General features: G+C 33.3%; 1 protein-coding gene across 17 annotated transcripts in view; it reads left to right on the top strand.

Annotated features, from left to right (window-relative positions):
* LOC125074446 (phosphatidylinositol 4-phosphate 5-kinase type-1 alpha) overlaps positions 1–20,205 on the top strand; it is a 76,458-nt gene that overhangs the window by 43,720 nt on the left and 12,533 nt on the right. For 3 of the 17 annotated variants that reach the window (XM_047685805.1, XM_047685799.1, XM_047685803.1), the window contains exons 5-19: positions 251–415; positions 1,011–1,163; positions 2,187–2,339; positions 2,764–2,909; positions 5,271–5,318; positions 7,115–7,207; positions 8,283–8,415; positions 8,902–8,989; positions 10,010–10,072; positions 10,634–10,639; positions 11,907–11,981; positions 16,218–16,253; positions 17,297–17,536; positions 19,237–19,456; positions 20,026–20,120. In XM_047685805.1, coding sequence (XP_047541761.1) covers positions 251–415; positions 1,011–1,163; positions 2,187–2,339; positions 2,764–2,909; positions 5,271–5,318; positions 7,115–7,207; positions 8,283–8,415; positions 8,902–8,989; positions 10,010–10,072; positions 10,634–10,639; positions 11,907–11,981; positions 16,218–16,253; positions 17,297–17,536; positions 19,237–19,456; positions 20,026–20,120 — 1,714 coding nt within the window. Of the gene's footprint in view, positions 1–250; positions 416–1,010; positions 1,164–2,186; positions 2,340–2,763; positions 2,910–5,270; positions 5,319–7,114; positions 7,208–8,282; positions 8,416–8,901; positions 8,990–10,009; positions 10,073–10,633; positions 10,640–11,906; positions 11,982–12,634; positions 15,792–16,217; positions 16,254–17,296; positions 18,831–19,236; positions 19,457–20,025; positions 20,121–20,205 lie in introns of those variants that run through there. The other 14 variants (XM_047685800.1, XM_047685801.1, XM_047685802.1 and 11 more) reach the window with 14 other exon arrangements.

The following is a 20,205-nucleotide window of genomic DNA, read 5'->3' as shown; positions in this document are numbered from 1 at the left end:
ACGTTAGTTGGCAAAAAGTATCTTTACTTTGTTTGGTTCTGAGCTTGAACTGTCTTCAATTTTGTCGGGTTACCATCTCATCGCATAATGAGTCAATGGATATTTCATCTGTGTGTGTGCTTGGGCAATGTAAAATCCCCAATGCATTTGGCTATCCTCTGTTGATAATGGACACCGTTATCAAATCTCTCTGAAGAATTATACCAGAATGTGACGTGCTACAAAATTTATAACTGATTTAATTTTCTAGATGTCAATGTGCAGCGCCCCGTTACGCGAGCTCAGCAATCCCGGGGCATCCGGCAGCATCTTCTATCTCACAAACGACGACGAGTTTATCATTAAAACAGTTCAGCACAAGGAAGGCGAGTTCCTGCAGAAACTTCTGCCCGGTTACTACTTGAATCTCGATCAGGTGAGAATTTTTCAGAATTATCGAAACACTGTTTATTCATCTCCTTGCTTTTAACAGACGATGTCTGGAAGATACCATTGTATGTGGTAAAGTCGTAATTAAATGCTTGATATTTTTAATATGAGATCTTCCTATCGTAAGGTCTTTGTATATTTTGTGTAACAAAGAATAAGTAAAATGACTAGGAAGTTAGCAGTGTATATTTTTTACTAGGATTTCGTCCAAGATCGTCTCGGTCCAGCCAAACCCAACAGCAATACTTAGTAATGTTGTGTTCAGATTTGAAAATAATATCACTGCCTCCTTAGTCTAGTGTCTAATAAAGGCTGCAGACCCCAAGGTCGGGTCTATAAAAATTTATTGGATTTTTTTATCGAAAAATTCTCAGTAACAGCCCTTAGTCTGGAAGTTGGAAGTGGGACCCACGTGACTTAAAAAAAACGTACAGCCGTAAGGGAATAAAGGGTGAACCTATATTAGCGAGCACACTTTTATACTGTAATATGTTCTGCACCTTGGTCAAAATCCATCTTCTGACATCATCATCATCTTGTATCAGAAATGTTCTAATGACATCAAACCATTTCTTCCGCAGAACCCCCGCACGTTACTACCAAAGTTCTTCGGTTTATATTGTTATCAGTGCAACAGTAAGAACGTGCGGTTAGTCGCAATGAACAATTTGCTGCCTTCGTACGTGAAACTTCATCAGAAATACGATCTCAAAGGTTCGACTTACAAGAGGAAGGTGAGCGAATTTATGCATATTTTCGTATTCTACGTTACGTTTCAAAAAACTTTTATGTACAATATGGCTTAATTCTGTGCGTGGGGGGGGGGGTCGAGGGGGGCAATTATAGTTGGTATATACGTACGCATGTCCAAAATTAGATTCGATAGTGAAAGCGTACCAAACATGAGTATGTTGTATGTACTTGTAGTTTTTTATAACTTGGGTGTATTTATGTAGTTCAAGGCCAAAGCTGTTACAAACCAGATGTGACCGCAAGAAGCAGTTGGTATCTCCATATAATAGCGGAAACGTTCACACGTAAAATAGTGATTAAATTAGCTCATAAATAAACAACCCGTTCAATGAATGAGATTATTCTGATATCTATTAATTCGTCCGACTTACGCAGAGGTCACTAAGAAACCGATCTATGAAAAAAAAATTCAATAGTAATTAACAAGGCATACGTTGTATTGTTTGTCTGTACATACGAATTGTCATGGCGATCGGTTGAATAGTATAGAAATTGATGCATTGCAGCGCAATCTAGCTATAGCGTCAAAACCTTCTCCGTGAAGAAATACCTTTACGTAGCAGCCATGGGTCATGTCAGGTCATCACCCTGACTTTTTAGGCTAAGGATGAGGAAAAGTACGGGAAGAGAGGAAAGCCTCGATGTATTCTGACTGGCCTATAGACCAGTGGAAGAACTCCACTCTCACATTTACGTATCTCATAGTAATCGTTCAAAGGATATTGAACTATTAGTCTGTATTAATATTAATCTTTCGTGCGTTTATTGGTTGCGTATCGTTATATTTGCAACTCTGTCTGTCTGCCTGTTATGCTTTCACGCCTGAACCAATGTTGATAGAATTTGGTACGAAGCTTGAACCCCAAGGAAGAACTTATGCTACTTTTTACCCTTGAAGGGGGTAAGGTTGTCGATTAGGGGTTCCAGGCACAGTTCGTGACGAAAATCCTCTAAGAATTCTATCCTAACGGGCGATTTCACTACTAATTCGATATTTCTTACAGGCAAGTAAAACAGAAAGACAAAAGAGTTCACCGACCTACAAAGACTTGGATTTCATGGAACATCATACGGAAGGCATCTTCTTAGAGGCTGACACATACACGGCTCTCATCAAGACTATGCAGAGGGACTGTCGTGTCTTGGAGAGTTTTAAGGTAATTGTTTCAAATATATTTTAATGGAAGTTGCATATATCTTCCTATGCAAGCCAATCTGGATAGGTATTACCTATTTTTTTAAGCATCACATATTCTACCGCCAGACAACAGTATTAAGTATTATTGTGTTCCGATTCGAAGGGTGAGTAAGCCAGACTAACAAGGGACATAACATCTTAGTTCCTAAGATTGATGGTGTATTGGTGAACAACAGGCCCAATATATATCATATTTCAGTTCCCAAGGTTGATGGTGATCTTATGAATGGTTAATATTTCAAACAGCGCCAATGTTTATGAACGCTAGTGACCACTTAAGATCAGAGGCATATTTGTTCACCAGACTAAACAAACTAATATTTTTATAGATACTAATTAAAATAAATATAAATGTAAACAATATTTGTCTATTTCGATTCCAGATAATGGACTATTCACTCCTAGTCGGCATCCACAATCTCGACGAGGCTCAACGCGAGAAGACGGAGGCCCGAAAGAGGACAGACTCTGGCCAGAGTGACGATGAAAACGAGGGGGAACCTAAGAAGAGTGGACTCAATAGAACTAGGTATTATTAAAACATTAATGTATATATATTTACTAGCTGAACCTGCTTCTTTACCCGCGCGAAATTTATAAAACACAAACTACATCTCCAACCCCCGTTTTACTCCCTTAGGGGTGAAGTTTCGTAAAATCAGTTAAATTTCAAGTTTTCTAGGATGTTATAGTTTCTGAGATCTCGTGATTAATCAGTAAGTGGTATTTCGTTTTTATATATATTAATTCTAAGTACGAGTATTATAATCGGTTGATATTTAAATGAAAGTCTACGTATATTCTAATCCAATCAAAAGGGGACAAAAGCCAAACAAACAACATTTGGCATCGAATTGACCCGATATAATTGGTCGAGAGCTTGAATAATCTATGACATTCACTATGGACTCTCGAAAAAATGTCGTTTTGAACATCGAAACCTCGGAAGTAAAATTGTAGTAGATGTGTGTAGTTACGTGGAGTAGTGTGGTATTATAAATAAAGACATATTGATCGAGATATAGCAGAGCGTTTAGCCAATCGCGTGGAATACGTAAATCTAAGGTTTGTTTATCTTTATTCCTTCGATTGGTAACACTATAGTACTTTTGCAATTGTATTAATTCAGACGCGAGTTTAATATTTTAACTGAGATTGGAGTAATTAATTTGATTGCCAAATTAATTTGTTCTGTGAAAAAAACGTCGTGAGGATAGCATGTGTTGGAAGAAATTCTATGATATTTATTTCTACCAAAAAAATTGGATTTTTCTCAAGAGGAGAAACTTGAGGTCTACGCTTAGGAGTGGAACATTTTCAAGCTGTTTACTTTAAATGTAATTTACGTCAATAGAGATATAACAGCGCTTTTAATTGCAAAATAATGTAGCGCTTCAGCGCTTCAAGTGGGGCTTTAGACTGTGTGGAAAGCTATCGTTTTATCTTTATAATTAAATAGGATACGATAGGCGATGCGTTTCTATGTGACATAGAAAAGAAAACGCAGTCATTTATATGCCCATTTGTGTGTATTAATTGATAATAGGAAATTTTCCAAAGTACCGACTATAAAATTTTGTTATTATTTTTCGCATTTTGTTGTGTTTTGAGTCAATCTAATCATTTATCCACAACTTGGTTCCACTACGAAGTATTTATCGTTTCTTATTGCCTTTTTCCTGACAAATGATTGCTGTTAACGCCACACTCGCATTCGTGACTAAATTGTAAAAATTGACAATTTCTCATAGACACGTTTGATGTTAACAAGTGACGACAAAATGCTATTAAAAAGGCTTGATGTCTCAGGGTTTAGAAGATGTAAATCTTAACCGATGACAAGAATTATCTTGTATTTAATTTATGTTTATAACTTACATTCATTAAGTTAATATTGTAAAGGATGAGCTCCAATTATTGTTCCAAGAGAAGATAATGCCCGTAATAGCAATGGGACATTTATGGGTTGCGTTATTTTTTCGATAGGATTGCGTGTGCCCGAACGAACGTTCTCATTATATTATATGCCGTCCCTATTAATATTATAAATGTGAAAGTAACGCATCTGTCTGTCTGTTACCTTCACGCTTAAACCGCTGAACCGATTCAGATGAAACTTGGAATGGACATAGTTTGAGTTCCAGAAGGATAGACTACATTTTTTTAATTATCCCCTCTAAGGGAGATAAAAGGTTATGTGCTATATAATTTAAGTGTTATAAATTTCACGGGGGTAAAGTTGCGGGTTAAGCTAGTATATAACAAATCTTCTGAATCGAGTTTAATGAAAATTTCATCAGTATTGATTATGTTATATCACTTCTCGAATAGAATGGGTTTAGTGCTGATAGCAACATTTACATAACACCGTCCTGCGAGGAGGAAGCCACACACATCCGAACAGGCTCCAACTCGGAATCATCTCGGAAACTTCAGACAATCAGCAATGTGAATAGTATACGGGGCTTCTAGGGGTTATATAGGTACCCACACATAAAACAAATTTAATGCATACCTGGGGGACCTGTAAAAGAAATATATTTTTTTTAATAATTCGAACGCATTTAATGACGTCACATAGAAACTTAGTACATAAACGTTACATATTTTAAAATAAAGTCTTCCCGCGTCTGTACGCGATAACTCAAAAACTACCAAACGGATTTTTATATGGTTATCTCGCTCGAGAGCGACAGGAGAGCGAGCAATATAATGATGATTGTTAAATTTGTCGAGAACAATGATGCCAACCAATAGAGATGTGTATATATATATGTGTAGAGTTATTCTTCCCGTGCGAAACCGGGTCTAGTAGCTAGTTTATGTATGTAATATATTTACATTATAAATGATCAACGATGGTGACGGTACTGTTTTGAAACTTTTCCAGATTAGAGCAAGCCAAAGAGGATTTTAAGACGCAAGTCAAACGAACACAGTAAATATATTTTTATATATGCGTGTTTTATATTGTAACGTCCTCATAGATGAATAACTATTGCCTGTCCTTTCTAACTCACTAAAATTCGTATTGTCTGTCTCTGTCTAACATAATAATGACCTTGAAAATGCATGTTATATATTTTTCAATTATAGGAAAGATTTGGATAAGTTTAAAAATGATTGATTGGATTTGTAATGTTTTTAAATATGTAATTATATATGTATATAATAAAATTTATATATAAGGAAAATTAGGTTTAAAGGATATACTTAATAGAATTAATATATTCAATTAGTGCTACTACTAAAATTCATGTCCAAAGATAAATCCTATGCTTATTTAATATGATACAGGTATTTGTTAATAAATACGTGATATATAAATATATATATATATTAACAAATGGTATACAATAAACCTCGCCTCAACGCAGATGGTTTATCAAAAATTTTATCAAAAATTACTTAAACAAAGAATGTGTTTGTTGTTCTATTTTATGATACAATTTTCTTAAATAGATATCATTCGGTATATAAGCTAAACAGATTCGAGGGTATTGTACCTTTTAGGTACACAATTTCATATAATTTATATATTATATAATATGACAGTTTTTCATCCAAGTCATTGTAAAGATTGATTTGAATTAGAATAAGAATAAGAAAACATTTATTCAGGACAAACACACATTACAAACACAAAATTCAAAAAGAATAAGAAAAGCAAAAAAGATAATAATTAAACATTAACTAATGACAATAAGATAACAAAAAACAAAAAAAAGAACTATATATTAAAATTACAAAGAAAATAAAAAAAAAAGCAACAAATTTATATACATACACAATCTAATCTTATAATGTCTGCAACCGTGATGTGTCCTGAAGAGGTGTACCATTCAGCTTTTATGTTGGGTTAGAGCCCAACGCTGATTTTCAATGGCACCCTTTGTGGCTGTGACGAGCCGACAATTAAGATAATTATGTTTGGAGAGTTAATATATTTTATAGTTTTTATAGTTTATAGTAATAGATTGATCTATACAACATATACAGAACTATTTGAAAACAAAAACCCCGTTTTGTGCTGTCCTAATTTATGTATATGTATGTATATGCTTACTTAGCATTATAAATATATCATTCACCGTATAGCTCCTCGATAACTTGGTTTTCTTATCATACCCATAGTCTTTCCAATATAACAATTCACATCAGAATAGTTACAGCAATTTTATAGTATTTTTGTAATGATTTGTCAGTTTGGTACAATATATTTTTTATTGAACTGTGTTCCAAGTTTAACTATGAATTTATTTAGACATGAATTAGAATATCAATCAGTAGTATATCTAAATAATGACAGAAATCATTATTTATTTGATAGAATTACAATTGCTTAGGTAGCACTTAGTATTAGTCGACTAATATATATGACTCTCGAATAAGTTCCGATTCAATATGGTTTTAGTAATAAAAGTAGTAGATTTTTAGTAATTATTTATACCCTATTATATGATGTAAAACCCTTATCACACTGTTTTGTTTTGTGTATATGTTTGAAAACGATCAAAGCATGTTAGATTATGTACTGTGCATCAAATCGATCTAATTCACTAACGATAACTCTTATAAATAATTTTTTCGTCAGCTCTAAGCATTTTCGTTTTCACTTAGAAGAGTATGTTGTTTATGATGTCATTTTAAATGTATCGAATGCGTTTGTGTGTGTATGTGTGTGTTTACTGTGGTGTGTGTAATGATTAAATTATTTTTGTTTTGTAATTCCAGATCTATAAATCGTCAGCGATTAGTCGCGCACTCGACTGCAATGGAGAGTATACAAGCTGAAAGCGAACCCATCGATGAAGAAGAAGACGTACCGTATGTATATATATTACTAGTCGAACCTGCGACTTTATCACGCGAAATTTATAAAACACAAAATCAAAATAGACGTTATTCAAGTAGGCTTTTACAAGCACTTTTGAATCGTTTTAACAAACTTAACAAACTATATTAAGTGTAGCTACCGCCGGTTCATGTAGATTATACCGAGAAGAACCGGCAAGAAACTCAGTACACTTTTACAGCTACTCTTTTTCAACATTTAAAAATATAGTCATGTTAGTTAAATACAATGATATATGATGTAATATATCTTGTCTGGAAATCAACACGTATTAACTCTGTGCTGTTGCCCGCGTTAAACGTTACTTCAAACGTACGTACAGCGTCTGTCTGTCTGAATGTAATAAACTCGAAAACTACCAAAGGGATTGTCATATGGTTTCCACCAATGAACGTAGTCATTTATGATGTAGGTATAGGTAGACCTAAACTCATGATTTATAAGTAAATGACTTAAATTTTGTGTAAATTTCCTCAGATTTGAGGATGTTTATTGAAGATTTCGGAAAAAGTATGCCGATTGCGATGTTTACAGGATATAAACGTTTTAAGTAGATTATTATTAGTTTTATATCACCCGTAGGAAGCCGGGCCGTTTAATTGCAGTAATTAAATTACCGAACGCAAGATTCTTTTGTAATAAAATTAGAATGTCAGTAGCATCTTAGCTTCCAGGATTTGCTTGATGTAAGGAATGGTTAATATTTCTTACAGCGGCAATTCCTGTGGGCGGTGGTGACTACCTGCAATTTTTTTTATTTGATGTCTAGGAAAAAACAAGTTCAATTGTATTCCGATTGTGTACCGTGTTGCTTATGCGCACGGTTGACATAACAATACAACACGGTTAGATTTGTAAAGCCGGTCCATTATTTTGAGCACGTTTAAGTCTCCACCGCGTATATTAAGGATGAGGGGTGCGAACCTATCATACCAGTAAAGTAGTTCGCAGGAGAATGGCCTCAGACAGTTTGCCCTCCGTTAATTTTATATGAGACCCAATCTGAATAGAATATGGGAGGGTTAGTAATGAGTGTCCCTGCCGCAGTCCGGGCGGTATTCCGGCGCGGAACGCGCGCGGCGAGCGTCTCCTCCTGTTCCTGGGTATCATCGACATCCTGCAGTCCTACCGGCTCCGGAAGAAGCTGGAACACACCTGGAAGAGCATGATACACGATGGCGTGAGTCGTCATTGATATGACATTGATCTGATAGTTTTTAAAACCATTCGAGCTGGTACGGTCCAGTTTTAAGACGACATTCATGATAATTATGATTATAAATTTGATAGAAATTTTCATATTAAATAATGGAAAATACAGATAAAAAACTAGATGCCCTTTACAGAAAACCTTATGGTGCGAATAACAAATTGCTTTTTTTAAAAACTTTAATATATATGATAATATTATACTAATTATATCTAGTCTCATTTATCTAGTAATATAAATAATTGTAATAACATTAATGTGAACCTAGTATGAACCGTCCTCCAGAAGTCAGTTCCTTCTCAAACAATTACTAACGCTAAATATTAATATTAAATCAAAATAACATAGACAAAAGTCTATACAACACGGGAACCATTTTGACTTTTCTCTGTTATTACATAATCGATCACCATTGGATGACTTGCGACATTATTATTTTTAAATATATTTTTTCAGGACACGGTCTCGGTGCATCGACCTAATTTCTACGCGCAACGATTCTTAGACTTCATGGCGAGAACAGTGTTCAAGAAGATACCTTCGTGTAAGTACATATATCCTTCCCTTTCTAACATCAGAATATATGTATATGGTTCTCTTTCTTAATATGGTGTTGGAAGTAATGGAATATTTTTCGAAGTCAATCACGTGACTTCTGCGTTCAAATTTAGACTCTATTGTTTTTGTAATAAAGTTAAATATAAATTTGTGGGTTCTATCGAAATTGGCATTCTCGTCTCCTCTTCAAAAACTTCTTAATTAAAACTTGTAACGGAACTTCATTTCGCTATAAACTTTTATAGAACAGCTATTCCAGTAATTTAGTTGATTATCGACCCTATTACAATGTTGTTAGAAGTCAAAACTCATTGGATTCTTGTAATATTGTCGACATTAGAACATTATAATATACTAATCAGTGAGATAATATATGTTCAAGTTTTAAGACTTTTCTAGAATTATGTAATTACGTTGTACAATTTATTTCGCACTATTTAAAAATAATCTGTAATCATAATTGTTATTTGAGAGTCTTAAAATTTAACACACACATATATACGGCGTGTTTTATTTAAACTTAAATTGTCGTATTTAAGTGTTTTTTTTTGTAAACACGCTGTATATTAAATCATTTCATACTTTGTCATTAAAAACTAAAAATTATTATTCATTTACCATAATGAGGCTCTATATGGTAATATTATCCATATTACTATATATAGCTATCTCTCTCTTTTTCATTTATATCAGATTGAGACCATAAAAGATATACGTCTGTTCTACGAGGCTATGTAACAAATGATACCAATGGTAAATATTTTACTGGTGGCAGGGACTTTACCATCTACTTACAAGTTTTAAGGTTGTCCTGGTGGATGAGTGAGCCAGTGTAATTTCAGGCAAAATGAGACGCAACGTCTTAATTCCCAGATTTGTCTAATTTCTTAACCATTGGCAATATAAACAATAAGCTAGGCCGTTTCTTTAATAACTTAAAGGAATGATTTGAACGTAAGAAATAAATTATCCACGTGAATTTGAATATAACGAAATTGTCTATCAGTGGACCTTCCGGAGATCAAAGGGAACCATCGCAAGTTCAGAACGCTCGTCACCAGCTACATAGGTATCGTTGTGTGTGTCGTAGATTGAAAGGGTGTTGGTGGATTTGAGCAAAAAAACCTCAGTCGACAAATTAAAGATAGTTCTAAAATCTACGTAATGAGATAAAAAAAAATGTTTCGAGTGATATGAACGTTACCATTTTGAACTATGGAATATTCATGATACAATGTTTGTGAAAAATGATTCGTGCTTATAATTTTTAGCTTTTTTAAAACGCTAATGCACCAACACCCAAGTAAAAAAAATGAGTAGGCGTTCACTTTTGCCGGTGGATGTGATGTTTTTTTTTTTTAATTAACCTTCCGAATAATATATTTTATTTTTGAATTACGTTCGAGAATTTTACGAATTGGGCATGTTTTGTACGACCTTGTTCTGTTTCGTTTTATTTTTAATTTATTTTAAATTGGCAATACTTTATTTTCGCATGACATTATTTTTATGTTCACATGAAAGTCATGCACGTCCCCCGTGATTTTGTTAATGTTTAAATCGAGAATAATTTCTGTTCTTTTTTTCCCAACAATTGTCCGAAATTGGATTATGGCGCGCGTCCTTGGAGGTTTGAGTAAGTCGTGATGGAATTCAGATAAACGAATGGAGCATGTTTTACGTTCATTATATATTATTGTGTCGTTATGAATTGTCTGTTTATGTACGAAATTGTTATAAACTTTAAATTATTTAAAAAAAAAAAATCACCCGAAATATAACAAGAATCATGGTAAATTGGTCATTTAAAAAGTTATTAGGGCGGTGTATTCTATTTTTAAATTTCATTTTTATGCTGAGAGATTTATTCAGCGATTATTTCTTTTTTTTTTTTTGTTACTTTATTTACAATGAAATAGTTTTAATGTCATCTGAATTTTTCTCTCACTGCATATCAAATTATTTTCACCATATTTAATATAATTATTTATCACATATATATAATATCATCATAGCAATATCATGTTTTATAACAATTTCATCAAAGTAAATGTCTCTAGTGTCTCCTGAAGTTTCTCATGTAGACTACGTCTAGTGTTGTTTCCATTTGTTTTTTTTTTATTACGGTAAATGTGTAGTTAGAACCTTATTGTAGTCCTCTTTATCTGACAGTTTTTATTTTATTGGTTTAAATTTTATACCATGTATTTATTAAATTTATGTGAACCATATTATTACCGGTTTTTTTTTTTTTTTTAACAACGAAACAATTTTTGTATTTAATAAAAAGACCAAAGATTTTTTTTTAATCTGTGACGTTATTTGATTTTATAATCTGTTGTAATTTTCGCGTGTTAATTGGCCTATAGTTTATTAAACTCTAACACTCCCTCTTCGAATCTTTTGGCATGATTTTCATCTACAAAATTTTCTTCTTTCTTGTTCTATTCTGTTCTTTTTTCTAGAGGAGCTTGAAAACGTTTTTTTCTTTTTTGGCGGAGATATAAAGATGACAATTGTGCGCTTTTTATTTAATTATTAAAATGCTTTCTTATTATTCATTTTTGACGTGTTTTACTATTTTAAAGTATAATTGTGGTGATAACAGACTATTATTATTATTATTATTAAATTTCAAAACATCTATATAGAATATTGATTTATATTATGTTTTTTTTTATTTGTAAAATATATAGGTACATAAAAGTAGTCCTTGGAATTTCTTGATTGTATACTTCGTCATTTTTCAATGATAAATTTTATATATTATTTTAATGATAGTTAATATATAATGACTGCAAAAAAAAACTGAAACATAGTGTTCATATTGTAATAGACAACCACAATTATACTTTAAAATACGTTTATTGGTTAACATTATCTAACATAATAATTTTCTCCAGCGTTAAAACATTCACCGTCGAAGAGGAAAAGCATCGCGAAGCCGAGCAGACCGCAGGAAGAAATCGACACAACAGGTATGATAGATACCCTCTATGTTACAATGTAAAAGTGTATTGTTATTTTAAATTTTCAAAAAAAGAACGTTAACGCAATAATCAACATTCGGAATTCAAAATATAAATCAAATTTCGACGCGGAAGCTATAACGGTCGGTACGTTTCGTTGCATGCAAGTTATACATATATATATATTTTTATTACTTATTATTATTTTCTATGCATGGTATTAATAATTATATTCCTTATTTAAAAATGAGAATACACTTTTTTTTTTTAATTTTCAATATTATATAAATTGAGTAGCTAGATGCCCTAACTCCTAACAGTAGAGTGAATGCGAAATATTTTTTTTTTTGTTGGTACCTTAATATTATTATATACATTTCAGTTTATTTTGTTCCCACCCCCCCTAACTCCTTTCCGGTGTTTGTAATCCTTATAGCTGTTGTGTTTTATTATAATTGTATTCTTATATATTTTCTTTTCTAAAAAAAACTATCGGTACGATTTTCACGAATTCGAACCTGACGTGTAAAAAAATTTTTTTTTGTGCTATCTGTGCTAACGGTGATGGTAGTGTCCCAGCACGACGACGACCGGGTGTGTGAAATAAACTGAAATGTACCAAAAAGTGTTAAAAATTAATTAACGAGCCGGTTTGTACGCAGGGGGTAAAGTCATCGGTCGACCTATTAAGGACTATAATCCGGATTACCTGAGGCAGGTCCACCTGTCGCCTAGATCATCAGTACGATCTAGCTTGAGCGATTTCACCGATACGACTATATCAACCTGGAATCAAAGAAATCAACTCCCGACAGAATATCCCTCTGTACTCTCGGATCGACATAAAACGTTAGACAGAGATAGATTACCGTTTCAACGACGAATCGACTTCGACACGTCGAATTTGAATCCCAGGGAACCGGGGACGTCCTACGCAGACAATGTCTACCGATCATCCATTCAGGATCGTATGGAATCATTGTCTGATCAATTGACGAAAGTTTTAAGTACGGGAGCGGGTAGTTCTCATATAAACGGTAGCCTCGCGGACAGCGGTATTCAAACCGACAATGCGAGCACGAGCGTACCGCAGATATACGTCGCCGATGCCCAAACTTACACCCCAGGCGTCAAAATATTGAAAGACGCGGCGGTCGACACACGAAACGAAAAAAATCTCCAAGACATACCGTTCATAGACGACGACGATGAAGAGAAGTCTTGGAGGAGACGATCGAATCTCGAAAAGCATAAAAGCATGTCGAATATTCCAGAACGAATCGACGAAGTCAGTTCCAAAGAACATTCCAATGAACGCCTTTCCAATAGCCTCAATAGAGCCAAATCCCCCACATTCGTTGAGAAATTCAAGAAATTCTTCATGGATATCGGATTCGTTAAATCCGACAGCGCGCCGAACACCCAAGTATCGAATACTCTACCGAAGAGTTTAAACTCCAGCTACAGAACGCGGAGCGCTACACCGACCACCAGTGAAACAAGGGAAGCTTCAACATTGCCGAAAGATATGCGTTTCCGTAAAGTAAGATCGACTCAAACGGTCTACATAAAACCAGAATCTCCACTACGAATACGTAGCAATGACGATATTGTAAGAAAGGAACACGTCTCAGTTGTACAGTTGAATGGAGACGAACACATAAATGATTCGAAATCAGAAAGTTTTATTAAGGAGGTGGTATTCGTGAAAAGTTTGGAAAACGCTGCAATATATTCCGGTAAAGACAGTGGGAGTACGATTATAATCGTACCACCGGCGGATTGAGACGATTTTTAAATGAAATTTTGGTCTTTGCGCATCTTATATAGCTTTATATAAATAAAGCTTTGAATTGGCTGAATACGAAGATATATTAAAAGACAATAGTTTATTTAAATGTAGATGTTTATATCTTTGGATTACGAACGCTAATTTTTTAATGAAATAACAACTTCAGACTATATTTATAATTATTATTGTAAATTTAAATCGAGATCTTATTCGCTGTAATGGTTCTGTTCGCTGGTATTCGAGCAGAATCAGGTAGTTTTATTTGTAGCGACTCCGATGTCAAATTTAACTTTTATCGCTTTAATAAATAGAGTTGATATTCATTTGTATCGTTTAACGAATAAGTTTAAATAAGTCTATGTCCAGTTGGTAATAAAATTGTTATGAAGTTTTATGTGAATATTATTTATTTTTCTTAGCATTTAATCGATATTTAGAATTAAAATTTATTAGGCTGTTTAAATATAAATTCAAATTCAAGGTCAGATTTATAGTCTTGGGGATAAACGTCAATGTTTGAGAGTAACTAAACTGTTGTTGGATACAATTATTATCATCACAAAAAATTATGTCACAAATAGTTCTATATAGATAGACATCAATTTTAATAATAATTCTGTGGTCGTGGTGTGGTGCTTAAAGGGCTTAAATACCTTTTGTGAGTGAACCACATTATGCCTTTTGGCAAGTCATTTGATAATTATAAATTTATTTATGCTATCAATACCAGCTAACTTGAATTATTTATATGTATAGATAGACAGTGTAATCTCGAGCGTTGAAAAAAAATGGTGTACAATAATTAGTCACAAAGTACACGCACACTAGTAAAGAAGTGTGACGCACACTAGTAAAGTAGTTTGACGTTTCGCGAGTGTCGAGCGTAGCTGTCATGCACGCCAAGATAATAAAGTTGGTTGGTTGGCTTGATTGTTTTTTATATATATGTATTAGGCTAAAATAAAAGTATTATATAAAACAATTGACTTTCGTATATTGTTTTTATTCTGATTATCGAAAAGTAAGGCTTATTGATATTGACCCTTTTAGCATCAGCCCAGTTAGTTATTGTACGTGTATCTGAAACTTTAAATTATAACCTCAAAAGTATCAAAAATTGAATACTTTGTGTGGAATAAAGTAAACTTACCATAAATACGTAGCGCGCGTATCGTACTGAATAGAAGATAACAAACTTTAAATCCCAATAAAGGCCGTGCATTTGTATTATGAAATAAAAAAATAAACCTAACAGAACTCTGATAGCTATGATATAGGAGGGATGTTTAACAAATACAAATCTTAAATTAAAATCAACGAATTCCACGTTTTGTTTCATCAATGTTATTAATTAATTTGTATTTTTATTCTGTGCAGTATATATTTTACACGAATAAGGATGTAAATAATATAAATTTCAGATAGGTATTATTATGTTGCACTATTTTATTGATTGCCTTTTATTTTCTACTATAGAGAGATATTATTTCATAGTATTAATATTCGCTATGTAATAACGAAGCTTGGAATAGTGATGTTCATGACTATCGATATTATTATGGTACTTCTATGACGATTATTGCAAATTATTACGTATGCAGATGCTTTAAAAAACTAGTATGAAAACGTATGCTTAAAGTGAGATTATTATTTTTTGTTTAGTCCAGGACTAGTGACAGAAAATTCTGAGTTATTTGATGAGATGATGGGATGAGTGTCGCGTAAAAATTATTGATCACAATTAAAATAAGCTGTCATACCACCTTGACCGTGAAGTGGTATATTTTATAATAAGCGATTTTTAACATACGAGTTATTTTTTACATATTTATATTTTGTGACTGAGTACCGTTGATTGAAACGTTGAAATTTGTCACACATGTCAATGTCGAAATAGATCTTTAATAATGTATATATAGGCATATTTACTTAAATACTTATTATGTTAAATCGAATATAGCGTTATGTTGCCTGTAAATTATTTAGACAATCTCTATAATGGTTACCTTATTTATGATACATTTTAATAATTTATTCTATAAATAACTTTTGTTATCTGTATTGTATATGTTATGTGACATTATTAATCTGTGACGAATAATTTGAATTACTAAAACATTCAATTTACCTTCATAGTGTTGTCTCTTGTCTTCGTATGTGTTACAGAGAGATAGATGTACATCGAATAAAGTATTTTAATACATTCTTAAGTTTTCTGTTCCAATATATAAATATAATAACTATGTAATTACATCAATTGATTATATTATAATATGTAAAATAAATTAAATTTTGTAATAATATGTTGTATTATTTATTACATAACACATTTACCATCACAACCGTGTTATTTAAAATTTATTTATTTTTCTTCTTTATTATGTTTTTCGTGATATTATTATATTCGTTTTAATTAAAGTTGTATAAAATTTTACACGCATTCAAACGGATAGGTGCTACTACATCCAGTGGCGCCGCCATGAAAGCAGGTGAGACTAACAGTAAATAATATAGGAATGTTGCCATTATGAAAAAAAAATATAATTTTTTACCGCGTTACAAATTTATATTGAATTTCACAGTGTATATATTTTTATGTTAAAGTTATCTGTGGTTAAACGTTTTTAGAAATGTATTATTTAGAACAAATGATATAAAAATAATATTTTGTCTTATATTTATATATATATATATATATACTGCCGTTAAACAAGCGCTTCTTAGCCTTTTTTGTTTATTTTTAACACGCCTTATGCTAAAATCACCTTTTTTTAATATTTTGTAAGGCTTACGTTTTCCAACATATTTTATATATGAAATCACAAATTTAATTGAATTTCAAAAAAATTATGTTTTTTATGTACATTTTACTATGGTATTTTATGGCATAATTTATTTGACATACATTATACATTAGAACCGTTCACGCTTATCCGACTTATTGAACCAAAGTCCGGACCTTTGAATTAAAAATGAATATTTTATTAATAAATCACATTGTTCTTTCATTTTATTTTTAACACAATAATGTACACGTTGATCTTAGCACGATATTGTGGTAGGGTTAACAAAAAAAAAAACCGAAAGTTTTTTTTTAATCTATCAGATTTTAACGTTTATGATTAAGGTTTAAATTACACATTTCATAAATTGTCATAATTCTTTTCTTTCCACGCTGCTATTGACCTATGGGATCTATTACTATTGGGTACATGATTTTACTTATAACCTTATCCTCTACTGCATGCTATACTTTATTTATTCAATATTCACAATTCTTAACAATGCACCAATAATAAATGCGATACATTCGCGGTCAAGCTCAATACAAAAAATATAAATATAAACATGCTATTTTGGACATGTAACTTATCGCCAAACGCTTAAAATTTGACTCAAACGTTTTTTTACGCCGCGCTTTGTATAACTTACGCTCCTTCCTGTGCCAATTTATTTATATTAATTTATACAATGTATATTTAATTAATAAATAAATCTATACAAATATTTCGAGTGTTTTTATACCCTGTAGTGTCGCTTACCGATGTCACAGCTCAAATAACGCCCACATCAGTCACGTCGCCGGTTTCAACGGCCGCGAAAGTATCCCTAGCGGCCGCTAAGACGACGCTGACTGAACCGGACGTAGCGTTTCCAGCGGTTCTCAAAGGCTCACAGAAACAGAGAGTACCCCCACCCGTCCCGCCACGTGGTTCGCCGAAAACGAAACGCGGAGGGGCCAATTCCCAAACATCGAGCCTTGATACTAAAGGTGAATATCAAACTTTACGCATATCAGTCAATGATATACCACGACAAACCCCTATCACGAGTAGTGACGATGATTTTGGTTTTTATGGGCATGATTTAAGATTTAGAGAACCTGTTGCATGCCGCATCCCACCTTCTATATCCGATCATTCTTTTCAACTTACTAAGGAATCATCTAACTCTTTCTCGGGCTATCCAGAAGAAGGGGACAGACTGAGTCATTCAGGGAAGGACTTGATTGCTCAGTCAACGATGATGTCTAGATTTAATATAGACAAAGCGGTGAGAGAACATTTAGATACTGGTAACTATGACGACGACTCGTTTACTGAATCGAGCGATGAAGTGATCGTGATTCAAGAGTTAAATGATGATTTTATTATTGAAACCATGTCTAACGATTCACCAAACTATAATAGCGAAGTTCCTCCGAAAAATAAAAAATCCTTCAAATCTACGTTCAAAAATAGTTCACCGGTAGAAAGTACGAACGGTCACAAGACGAAATCAAGTCTAATATCTAGAATAAATACACTAAAAAAGTCTCTAACGATACAAAAAGATTTACAATTTGCTGATTCTGACAGGATGCCTGAAAGGAATAATGAAAAAGGCGGATTCATGTCTGGTATTACGAAATTCAACTTCAATCAATCTATAAAAGATAAATATCGTGGGTTGACTCGAACAAAATTTAAACCGAAGATTGAGATAAAAACGTATTCCGAAGAGCACCATAACGTAAATAAAGATGAAGTGATATGCCATAAGAAAGCGAAAACGAAAATAGACTTATTCCAAAAACACATTCTGAAAGTACAAACTGAACCAGACAGCTGTTCTGTGTCGTCTTCGCGAGACAGTGTATTGACAACTGAAAGAGGTGACATTAAACAGACGAAGAAAATATTCGAACAGCCGCAAAAGATTGAAAGTTCAACGACTGTTCCAAAAAAACCTAATTACCACAAAAAAAAGAGAGCTCCCGATCCGATTGCATTGAAGCAGAACACTGGAAATGTACATGATAAAATACGAAAATTTTCGGTTTCAATCGTACCCGAACCGCCCAAAGTTCCACCACCGATCACGCCAAGAAAGAAAGAAGTCGAAAAGAAAAAAGATGGTTTCATACAAAAGTTCGATACTAAGATTATTTATGAGATGAGAAAAGAATTCGAGGAAATTCTGTAGTTTCCAAAATTTAAAATAAGAATGTTCAATAAAAAACCGTTAAATATTTTACGGTGTACAGAAAGCCATACAATCTCTTGTCAAAATTGTGTTATCAAAGGAACGAATAAACAGCATGATTTGTTATACTACGATTGTATTTTTTGTTTTTCGTAGCTGTATTAATAATTCGTGTTTAATTGTTAGATTTGTTTTTTTTTAAATCATTTTTTGCTGTTAATTGTTTTTAAGCTTGAAAACTGCCACTATTATAATTATTATTTAATTTAATTTGTAAAGCTATTTTCTTGTGTTTATTTATGTGTGTTTAACTAATAAAATCATTAGACTAGTCGTCATGCATCATTGTTTTTCATTACATTAGTACTTAAATATGTTTTTTAATTCATTTTATCTACCACGTCTTATCTACATAATTTTTGGCATGTTTCCCAAAAACTTATCAAACTAACATCCTTATCATAAGCTCATTGTGAAGCTAGCCTTAGTAACGCTAGTTGTTTGTAGTAGCTGCGCCGTTGTCCTGTTGTTCCACACCACCGCCTCCGTTCGAAGAGGCGCCACCAGCGAGGACGAGTCGCACCAATTCGTCTTCTACGACATCTTCCAGCGCGTCAGGTCGAAGACGAGGCGCGTCTAGCGCAGCGAGCGTTATGACGACGTCCTCAGCCTCGTCTTTGGCGCTGACGCCAGCAGCCCTCAGCAGTGCGAGAAGCAATGAAGCTAGGTTGGTATCGTTAGTTAGACATTGAATACATGAGCGGATACGAGTGTAATTGCTTCTGTAGACTTTTGTGGTGGAAGAGAGTAAAAGTGGTAAACAGCGTGAGGATCGAGGTTACAGACTGGGGGTCTGTATGTTTTTTTATGACATCGGTGTGCGGACTTGCAAAATAAGTGGTCAACACTGCCCATAAAAATTGGCGAAATTTTAATCATTCCTTACATCGGCAATGTATCACCAACTATTCGAACTAAGATGTTATGTCCCTTGTGTAAGTTGTGTCAGTACACTGATTCACCACTTCAAACTGGAAAACGACATTCTAGATTATTAGTACTGCTGCTTGGCGGTAGAATATATGTTGAAAGGTTGGTACCACCACACGGGCTTGCACAAAGCCCTTTCACCATGTAATATAATGTATTCCAAGCTAGTGAATATTCGTATTCAGTTTCGTGGTTTGGCTGTAGAAGAGTAAAAGACAGACAGAGTTACTTTGTATATTAAAAATGGGAATATTTATATGGAATTTGAATTCAATACTCAATCAATAAACGTTATCATATTTCCAGCGTTTGTTGGACGCCTCCAGCATCTGTGGAAGGATCGACCCCTACTTGGACAGAGGGCACCCCGAGTTTCACGGAATCAAGTAGTAGTGAACAAGGTAACCTTTTTTATTTGTGAATAAAATACCGCAGATATTTTTAACTTTGCCGATTCGTAAAGTCAAGTCGTTTGTTAGAAAACTT

Source organism: Vanessa atalanta, chromosome 27 (genome assembly GCF_905147765.1).
Source record: "Vanessa atalanta chromosome 27, ilVanAtal1.2, whole genome shotgun sequence".
In the NCBI taxonomy this organism is placed as follows: domain Eukaryota; kingdom Metazoa; phylum Arthropoda; class Insecta; order Lepidoptera; family Nymphalidae; genus Vanessa; species Vanessa atalanta.
Note: the sequence above shows the minus strand (reverse complement) of the source record. Positions and strands in the feature narration are given on the sequence as shown.